Source organism: Opisthorchis viverrini (genome assembly GCF_000715545.1).
Source record: "Opisthorchis viverrini unplaced genomic scaffold opera_v5_211, whole genome shotgun sequence".
In the NCBI taxonomy this organism is placed as follows: Eukaryota; Metazoa; Platyhelminthes; class Trematoda; order Opisthorchiida; family Opisthorchiidae; genus Opisthorchis; species Opisthorchis viverrini.
In genome coordinates this window covers 465,310-476,168 of record NW_008751861.1, presented here as the reverse complement: position 1 = coordinate 476,168, position 10,859 = coordinate 465,310, and the positions used below count along the sequence as shown (strand labels likewise).

General features: G+C 46.1%; 1 protein-coding gene across 1 annotated transcript; it reads right to left on the bottom strand.

Moving 5' to 3' along the window:
* Positions 1-2,968: 2,968 nt before the first annotated feature.
* Positions 2,969-5,314, bottom strand: T265_08171 (hypothetical protein; the record flags this gene model as incomplete). The annotated part of the gene is made up of 3 exons (XM_009173896.1): positions 2,969-3,265; positions 3,318-3,571; positions 4,300-5,314. The coding sequence occupies one exon, from the start codon at positions 4,902-4,904 to the stop codon at positions 4,419-4,421; it is 486 nt and encodes a 161-aa protein (XP_009172160.1).
* Positions 5,315-10,859: the final 5,545 nt, after the last annotated feature.

The following is a 10,859-nucleotide window of genomic DNA, read 5'->3' as shown; positions in this document are numbered from 1 at the left end:
CGCTAAGTGGTCACGTTTTGACTGGTTCTTCGAGTCACGGCCCCTCAAAAAGAAGGTTCGCTTGTTTTTTAATGATTTTCCCTCTGAACTGCTTATAGTTTGTCAGTAACCTGAGATTGGAATTACCGATGGAGATTTCGGCGTGTAAGTGAAGCCAGTCAATGCTGAAACTCCATGGAGCTTCGTGAGCTGTACGTTGCCGATGGTTCTCACTGGGGATGAGACAGCTGTACAGCGTGTCTCGGATCTTCAGCTTTTCAGTTACATAAATAAATCTCGATTGAAAGTTCCTACAGCTCCTCACATTACGAATACAATACACCGGTCAGGTCGAGGTTAACCGAAATGCACATCTCTGGAATTCCATCAAAATTCCATAGTGGATCCCTCATTCAATTTCGTGAACTGAATTGTGCTTGATTGAACCTGTTTGTAGATCATTACTACACTTTCGAGAGCTCAAAGGTTAAAGCGCGAACTTACTAACCAGACGATCGGTGGTTCGAATCTAACCCGGGCATTTCGACTGCTCCCGTCTAGGCTTGGGTAACCTAATAGTATCTAAGCCGTCGTACTTTCTTCTCCGGTGGTATGGCAGCTATGCACCGAAAGGGTATTGGGGTTCAACGAACTAATCCCGATTATACAACCATGTTTCGTTGGGCTACCTTATGAATAACTACAGTAACAGCGTTCGGTTGGGTTAAAGGACACCTTCATTATGAATGACGAAACAAGGAAAACACCGAGCCAGCTGAGTGATAATTATGAAACCTATTAATACTGTACAAATGTGGTTTCCACCTTTCATACTCCGTAAAGTCCGCTCGCTTCTGGAGAAGTTCAATCATCCATCAGAGCTACTAACGCGCCAACACTTCGGGAATACGAATATTTTTGAGGTCTCAGCTCATAAATCCTGGCCGTGACTATGATCTGTAAGACTCGAAAATGGGATTTATGACGTATGAGCCATGAAGCACCTGTTAACCTACACTTCCAAAGCTGCCTTTTTACCAAGATGACTGCGTTATGATGGCATTCTACACATCGCACTGCCTTGCTATTATTTCACATTGTCAACCTGACGTGATAGGTAGGTGACAAATTCTGTTGCGAACAGGCACAAGGGACGATTGCGCTGTGAACCCAGATCGTGTAATTTGTGGGCCTCTGAAAGCAAGAGGTAACACCCTACGAAAATCTAGAATGCATGCTCGGATCCAAGAGAGAAGTGGGTACCCCTTTTATTGTATGGCATTTTAATTTTTTACTAAGTAGGGTTTATTATTGAACCGGATTATTATCTTTACTGCTTTGGAACGTTAATTTTCGAAGTCACTCGGTTTTTAGTTCTTACTACCTTTAGATACGAAACCGCGTCGCTCGTATCAAACATTCAACACACTAATCGCAGAGGTAAGAAGTGCATGTCTAAAAACCAATTAGAATGGATTGGACCTCCTTCCCTAAAATTTTCACTTCGGCTCGCTCACGTGACCTTTCCAAGGGACTTATGCACAAACGCCAGTGATCAGAAAATACTGGAAAGTGTTTTGTGATTTTGCCACTCCTGCTTCCAGACAGGAGGCGCTTTGTTTCAGAACTAAGGAAACGCAGTGTTTGATATGGCAGTTGAGTTCTGCCTCCTGTAAATAAAAAAATAGTATGATCGTTCAGTTGAGTTGTCCTTTCGGTGCCTAGTTACCATGCCATCCAAAGGAAGCACGAGGGCTGAGATACTGCCAGGTTGCTTGAGCCTAGAAAGAAGTGATGCGGGAGCCGGGTTCGAACCACAGACCTTCCAGTCAGTAAATTCGCACTATAACCACTGAGCCATCTCTGCTTCGATGTGTTCAGCCAGGACGCTCGAAAGCCAAATTCAGACTAACTAGTTGACTCCAGTATGGATTCCTGCTATTGTCTGACGAGTTGTACTGCCGAAGTTCCCGTGGTTCTCCCGCTTGTGTAGTCCCCACAACCAGATATACGATACCGCAAATCATGACGTGCACGATGAGCCGTGGGGCCCAGTTCTCATGGTCAGTTATCCAATAAACGTTCAGTTGTGTGGCTTGTAATGAACTGATTGGATCAGGTCTTTAGGCTAACATACCATGAAGAACAAAGTGCTAATTTCCTAAAATGCGCCAACCTCTTATGCCACATGAGTTGCAGCTGGAATGATCGCAGGATTCTAGTCACCATTCGGACATCACACATCTAGGGTTAGTTAGGCGCTTTGCCAATTGTAAGAATTAGCAAGCCATGGAAGGGTCCAGATCCTGAATTCACTGAAATCCTAGTATGCGAATAAACGTCAAAATGGCCAAAAATGTGACCCGCACCTGGCCTACTTTGGTGTAAACCCAGGAAAAGAGAAAAATTTTCTGAAGAACATGTCAGGTGAAAGAGAAAATAGAGGCATTCGGGGCTAAGGGATCCTGCCGGAACTTCACACCTTGAGATAAGAACACGAATTCGGCGCTTCTTCCAGAGCTAAAAATTCGTGAACAACCGCATGCAGTCAACGTGTTATCACATCAATTTGAACCTCGAGACGATTCATTTCACGTTTAGTCTTTCAAGTCAAGACATTCCAGAAAAGATGCTAACAGTGCTTCGGGATGAAGACATGAGCAGCTCCGTGAGTGTAATGTAAACGTGTCACACCAATTAAACCGTTCAGCTGTAGCACCCTTTCGGTGCCCAGCTGCCATGCCACCCAAAGGAAGCACGAGGGCTGGGATACTGCCAGGTTACCCAAGTCTAGACAGGGGAAGTCGAGAGGCAGAGGTCGGGTTCGAACCACGGACCTTGCGGTCAGTATATTCGCGCTCTAACCACTTGGGCCATCTCGCCTTTAGGTTCCTATAGGACACCCCGAGAATAGTAGCATGAAATCTCAGTGCGAAGATAAGAAATAGAAAGAAGGTATACATGAGCAGGTTTTATCGAAAATTGACAGAAAAGGTCCAATTTGGTTGGTACGAGGAGTAAGTTCTAAAAATCGTTCGAGCAAGAACGAGGATAAACAGAAAAGTCAAGTCAAATCCACGTCGGTATGTCAGACGAAGAATTTTGACCGCACCCAGCGTAAAATATGGTACCGGGAAAGGGCTGCCTGAACGATAACTTTGTAGGGCTGATTGCCCTCGTTCGGACGCGGCCAAATACCGAACCAGTGGCGCACTGTTGGGTGCATCACAAGTAGATGGGTAAACAATTGATGGATTGCAGACGTTAGCCAATAGATAACCAGAGCCTGGAGGAAAGAAATTAATTGGAGGAACTAGACGATAATCGCACTATCCCACCTTCGGAACGAGGAAGGAAAATCCAAAAATGCACAAATTTCCAAACCATCCAGATCCACGTGCTACTTTGTAAGACCAATGGTCCGAAGATACGGCCCCAAAGACCGATCCGTCACCACGAGACCGCGGCCGTCGAAGATGCGCCAATTCTACGTTTGCCAGCCCAGTAAGCAGCAAACCCACCGGAATAACGCATGATGTGCATGCCACATTTATGCCTTCAGAGACAATGTCGGGCACCATGGGTGGCCAGCCTAAAATCAGAAACAAAAATAAGGAACGCCTGTTGAGCTTATTGGGATATGACATCCTTCTCTGGAAAAGCGTAAGTTAGAGTCAAATCAATACAGTTTCAGAAGGATAAGCTGATCAATGCAAGACGGAGAATGGCAAACGGGTGTTGGAGACTAGGAGATGATGGGGCGGTTGAACTAGACCCGCAGTTGTGGGGTGCTCCTCAAAATAGTCTATGAACGAGAAAAAGGATGTGAAAACAACCGCAATAACTCTACAATTCCGAACCACAATTATCTGCTGGGAACTAACAGGTATTCTTGCCAACTCGAGAGAACGTGGAACACAGGGATGTTGCATCAAAGCACACAAAGGTTTATTCAACCATGTACAGCCAGTGCCATTCCTGTGAACATCAGAAACCGACCGCTACGCCTCATTGTGAAGGAAATCGCTCTCCGCTGTTTAACCATAATTTTTTACCATTTCCTAAATATCAACTCAGTCCGCTCAATCCTCTTTATGCGGTAACTGTGGGCTTATTGAAGGCTTTTTTCACAGAGGATACCGGAGGGTTGGAATAGCTATAACATTCGGTCCAGGTATACAGCTGCACCATGAATTCGTTGAGCCTTCAAAAGCTATTTTCCTATCTAAGTTCAAACTGTCCGTTGCGTCAAAAGCGAGCAAGACGAAAAAGACTGATGTGAATAGAAAGCGTCCCACTGGAAAAACACGAAGAACTCACCGTATCCCGATGCAGTGTGGAAGCCGCAAATGTTTCTCAAGGTGTAAGTGAAGGACAACCACAGAGGAATTTGTACCAAAGTTACAGCTGCTGACTTTGCCGGGTGGCAGTGATTTGCTTCACATGTCCGGATGAAGACGGTGCGAGACTAACCACGAAAATACAGGTGATTGAAGGAATAAACAAACCATACGTGTCATATAAACCTTTGCCGCAGATTCTGTCAGGCGTTTGTAATGAAGTGAGTGCTTCACTTTTTGTTCCAACAGCGGTCTAGATTTGGAGCAATCGATTGCGACGTGGGCAACTTTCGCATAGTTTCGCTCGGAATATATGTAGAAGGGAAAAGTTATCAAAGAACGCAAGAGAACCGCCGTACAGACAACGGTGGAATCCCATGGCAGACTGAGTGTAGTGTGGGTGGAAATGAGGAGATTTGAGAGAAACTTCATGTGAACATAATCGGGATGGAAAAATTCTCGACTCAAAAACTCCACCAGAGATCCAGAGTGTATGGTCCGCTCATGAGAAATTTTGGCGAGGCGGACTGCATTGAATAACTTAGTCGCCGTACCCGGCGAGATTTTGACCAGTGAATGCATCATAAACACAGGAACAGGTCGAGTCTATGGCCTCCAGTCCAGAGAATTCATCCGTAAGTTTAGTGTTTCAGAGGTAAACCACCGCACTATAGTTCTGATGTCACAAGAAGACGAAAGTTGCAGTGAGGACACCTTTAAAATTACGAGAGTAAACACCGTAAACTGAAACTATACACACGGCAATTAACACGCAAAGATCAAGCAAAAGTTCTCCGACAAGAGGATTATGAAAAAATAGTAAAAATGATAAAAGGAATCACGTTCGTCATTTACCGTCAGCGTAGAGTCACCAGCGGAGCTTCGCACTTACGGCACATCAACAGGGAGGGGACTACTATGAAATCATTTCGGTATAGACAGCAGACAGAATGTTTGTAACAAAACCAATAGGAACAATGTGATAAACCAAATCAACTGCAACAAATTCTACGTTAGGCAAACTGGGAAGAAATTATGTATAGGAATAAAGAAACAACTCGGCTGTCAGGTGACATCCTTGATATCCGTACATAAAAACCGAGGCCACCAATTCAATCTGGAAACGTGAAAATTCTGGCATACGGAGACATAGACATACGGAGGCATAGTACTCCATGGCGAATTAAATCAGCCCATGCATTGAACTAAACCCAATTTACGCACCACTATGTAATAGGAACATGTGATAAACCAAATCAACTGCAACAAATTCTACGTTAGGCAAACTAGGAAGAAATTATGTATAGGAATAAAGAAACAACTCGGCTGTCAGGTGACATCCTTGATATCCGTACATAAAAACCGAGGCCACCAATTCAATCTGGAAACGTGAAAATTCTGGCATACGGAGACATAGACATACGGAGGCATAGTACTCCATGGCGAATTAAATCAGCCCATGCATTGAACTAAACCCAATTTACGCACCACTATGTACAAAGGACCAATATCTCAACCGTAATACTCAAGGAAAGCAGAATATCGAACCAAAAAAACAAGGAACAAGAGACTCCTTGGAGTCGAATCAACGAGGTTCACAAGCCGGAACTCAGGAATCAAGGATAGAGGTCACTCCAGCATCGACCAGAGTACAAGAGCACGGGATGCCAAGTCCAAGCGCGAGTGGGAACACCGGATAAACAATGCTGAAGTACGCTGAATGGTATTCGGAAGAAAAAACACCCTCGATAGATGAACTGGTCACACTGAATAGGTTGCACTGAGTTGGCTACGTGCTGCGTATGCCAGTCGACCGACGTCCTCAAAGGGCTCTGTTCGCACAACCACGTGAAGGGTGGAAGAGAGCCAGAGGCGGTCAAACAATTAATTGGCAGCGAAGTATAAAAGCCATTGCCAGCAAACTCAGCTGCGCTAGCCATTGCCGTCTTCCTGGATGGGGACCCCGAGACGGGCCACATCAATGGTTAGAGACACTGTCAGACATGACCCAGTCGCGCCCTCAATGGCGCTCATGCATCCAAGCTACTGCTTTCAATCCATAGCTCCATTCCCAACTCCCGCACTTAACAGTCCACTGACTACTGTATTTACGCAGTAATTTGTCAGCTCCCGCCTCCAATGCGCAGCTATCTACCCCAACTCCCCAAATCATCGGCGAACGAAACTGTGGCACTCTGCGACAAGTACGCCGTTATTAAAGCTGACGATGATGATGATCAATCAAGAAATAGGATGACAGAGACTCCAATGGAACCTCCCGACCGAGCGACAGATCGTGACCGAAGGTCAGCCCCGCTGGCAGCAAGTATATTACCACACATACAACACTACTCAACGTACAACCACCGACGCATCGCTACGTTCCACTATGCTCCCCAAAAACGCACTGGTGATGTCACCTCGATTGGTGGTGAAACGTTTGCAATCGAATTGCAGTGAACGAAACAACGACCATTGGCCCCATGTTTTCGTTGGTACGACATTCGAGATAACGTAGAACACTGTCTACACGGAACACTACTCATATGGCTTTTAAGCCAAAGGCTTCCGATTGTGCACCTTTGGTGATCCAGAAGCTGCTGTGGCTAGTTTTTCTGCGGGTGGCATTGTTTTAAGCCACCGAGCTGAAGGGTCTCTAGTTGGGTTCACGTTTTGGTTGCATCTCTTTTGGTAACGTTCATGAGTAAGCGCACTGATGACCGCGGCCTGTTCAATATATGTTTACATCCGACAGACTGCAGCGCTACTACTCTCAAAGACAGTTACGACGCTTTGAGCGCCTTGTTGCGGTGAGCTCAGATAGTATGATTGCCGGGAAAACAGATGCGCCAATGGTGCTGCTTTGGCTCGATTGGGTGATCGTCTTGAACCGAAATCAAGACGTATACAAAACGCAGAACGCCCGCTGCACTTGTGCGCAGTACTAACTTCTGAAACAACAGAAGACCCTTGACCACGTGGTGCCTCCCGCAAGCGAACGTCTGACCGTCTTGACCACGTGGTGCCTCCCGCAAGCGAACCCAGCTCCAGCATATAGACCACATGTCCATTAGCTATTATCATCCCCCTCCAGAATGTAGCACCAATGCTTAACACTGATACTTCGTAGCCGTAAAACCATAATTTGGGAAAAGAACCCAAAGCTAGCCTGCCGCAACTGATTGCTACACCTCTTGACACTCACTCTGACGATCTGCACCGAAACTGACAAGGACGCCACTGAAATCGACTAGAGGCCACATCTTGCAGCGTATTCAGCCATGAACAGTGAGGAACACACGGACGCCATTCTGAAAGGCGAGTCACACCGACAGTTTGAGACTTTTTACAATCTCTTTGATACTCCTCTGCCAGGTCAAAGGTTGGCCGTTTTTTGAATGTGCCAATCCGAAGTGGACACGGAAAACAGTGCGTTCTTGGGCAAAGGATGGTTCGGTATGCACAACACATGACCGGACCACCGCTGCTTTTAGTGCTGGATACATTCTTTGATTGAAATCCCCATTGCACAGCCGATCATTCTTTTTCCAGTCGACTCGTTGCGAACTTGCCGGCACCAGCGTACACAATCCATGGTTCTGAGAGAACGGCTATAGGTGGCGTGGATCAGTTACTGATCCTCGCTCGTTCTGGAAGACCTCAATGGCTTCGCATAGCACGCTTATTCGTTGCTTTTTCCCACCGCTTAGAAACGCACAAACCTCTTCTAACTATTGAAACAAACCTACCAAAATCACCTACTGAAGTTGTATCCGTCTTCTGGTGTTGACTCGAAATCAATGTATATAACCCTGCAAAATGAGGGGCGTCTGATTTGTGGAAGGGCGCGATAAACTGGATCCAAGCACCGGATCTCGAACAGTACTCTAAAACTGCTTGTCCATAGGATAATACAAACCACTGGACTTCAGGCGAGAAAGAGCACCTTCGCGGACCGGGAAGCTGAGTGGGTCTAGAAAGCTGAGGGGATGGTGGAGATCTGTCAAAGCTGATACGCGCGACAGGCCCAAGGAGGAATCTGGTGAGTGAAACAATCACCGATAAAAATAGCTCAATTACATCATAAAAAGAAAACCCAAATCGCTGACATGGGCATTTCCAACAGCAATGCAAATGGTCATCTACAGTTGTTCAGCCGGATATTTGATACGCAACGCAGTCCTGAAGAGTGAAGTTGGAACCCTCGACGGTTTCGAAAATAAGCGAATGCTTCAAGCGTCACCAGAATACTGCTCCTGACAAAGCCCAACCAAATCTGTTCAAAAATGAAGGTTAAATCTTCAGTCTGATACACCGGTCTATGTCTGGGCGAGAGAGACCGCACCAACCAATGGTGGAGAGTCCGACTTTCAGGATCAGCAGTAGCAACCACAAAGGGATCAGACCGATCCCTGTTGTAACCATATCCTTTGCGTTGCTTATCTTACATTGTCTTAAGAAGGCGTATGAAGACAGGACCCACGAACAAAAAGCAGGATTCCAGCCGTGTTGACAACATTTTTGAGACGAGACTGAGCTGACTGGTGAGGGCTTTGATGCCTCGTTGGACTGCGGCAGTGTGCATTCTACCCTTGACTGTCAAGCCAACGTCACGTTGGCGCTACAAATGATAAGGACTGTCCTGACCTATGCAATAAGATAAGTGATTTCGTCTATCATCAGTTCACCGGGAATTACTCAGCTGCCCAGATAGACGAACCTACCCACCATATCAATCGGTTCACTAGCGAGCATCATGTTTGGGTTTGACCCCATCCAGGCTTGCAATTGTATTTCACAAGCGCGAAACGCGTGCTGAACTTCACAGGATTACTTGGGTTGCTCAAAATAGTTCAGGTTTCTAAAGGGTCTCATCCAAGAACAGTAATATCATCGGTATACTCACTCGAACGAGAACGCCTCGGCAGCATTTCGACCTCCGATATGTTAGGTAAAGAAGATTCACAGCGCGCATAGATTACGAAATTAAAGAGAAAGTGTGAAAGAGGACACCTTTGTCTGATATCAGTGGATGTGGTGAACTCAAAGGAATTTGCCATTGACACGTACGCGTCCGACGGAGGGGGCTTACAGAACCTTCATAAGAGACAATAATTTGGAAGGGACGAACTTCGTCTCCAGACACTGCTGATTTTCCAGTGGTTTGCCCACGCCGTCCTTCTTGAAAGTGAGAATCACGGCCGAGGCGCCTTACTGTCGGTCATTTTTCTACCCTCATCAAGTGTTGGAGAAACAGCATTCATATTTACACTACGATTATGGTGTTTTTCGACTCCAGGAGCGCGTCCGTTTCTTTTAACGCGTTCGCATTTTCCAGCATTTTTGTACAACAGGATATGCCCAAGGAGTTTATGCATATCGTACGTTAAAGTTCGCATACTAGCGGGCGCGTTAGATTGCGCAAAAAGTTTTACGAAAGCAATCCTCCAAACAGTGGTGCCCGATAAGAATTTCCGCCCCCTTCATTTCTTATTTCGTGAGTGATGAGGTAGTGAGGCGAAATCTGGAAGGTCTTCAAAATGCCGGTATTCAGATTTTTCCCAACGGAAAATTTACCGACATCTAATATGCGGACATCATTTTTAAAAGAGCAGAAAGCAGAGCAAAATTAGAAAATTCGAAGATTATCCAGCCCCTCGGGATATCCTTTGCGTTCACGAATTGTAAATGAAAGCTTTAGCCACGCTTCTGAGCATTCAGTGAGCGACGTTAAGAGCTGCGGAACACTACATTTTTCTTGGAAGCTGTAATAGCTCTGATGGTAGTGTGACAGATGAAGTCAGCGTATGAAAGGGACAGAATTGCTTCCTCTAATATGCACTATTTGTTGTCATAAGACATCGTTGGGCCCCAAAGAACGTGTATATCAGACTACGGTGCAGGCTGTATTGCTGTACAGCTGTAGGACTTGGACGATTCGGGCAGAGATCAGGGGACGTCATAAGGTCACCAACAAACAACATCTCAAAACTGTGGCTGGATTCGGTTACGCACAGTGGTTGAGATAACCACCCCATCACTCTTCAGTCGCTTCTGACTACGTACTTCTGGTGATTTGGAGGCTGCTAAGGCAAGATGTGCTTGCCTGGATAACTGTTGATAGTCACCTCTGTGAGGTTACTCCGTCAACGTCTGTAAAGCAGTACCGTAAGAGGGAAGTTGATCGATGTCTGTTTATCGTCTGCTCACGCCCCGACTGATTGTGGCCCCGACGCGGGTTAAAGATATGCTTTACGACGCCCTGAATGTCCTGCTGCGGCGGGCTAATAGTTCAGATATCATGGTGGGCACATGTGGACAGGCTTAGCGTATCTGATATCCGATTAAGAGGTTGACATGGATTGGACTCGGTACGTAATGGACATAACTCGGGTGGGCTGGTGTCGGCGAATCCGTAATGAGGCAGTTAGAAAGCGCGTTTTCGGTTGTGCAACGGATACTTCCATTGAATAATGTGTCCAGCACCAGAAGCTGCGTTGGTTGGGACATGTGTTACGTATGCCGAACCATCGTTTGCCG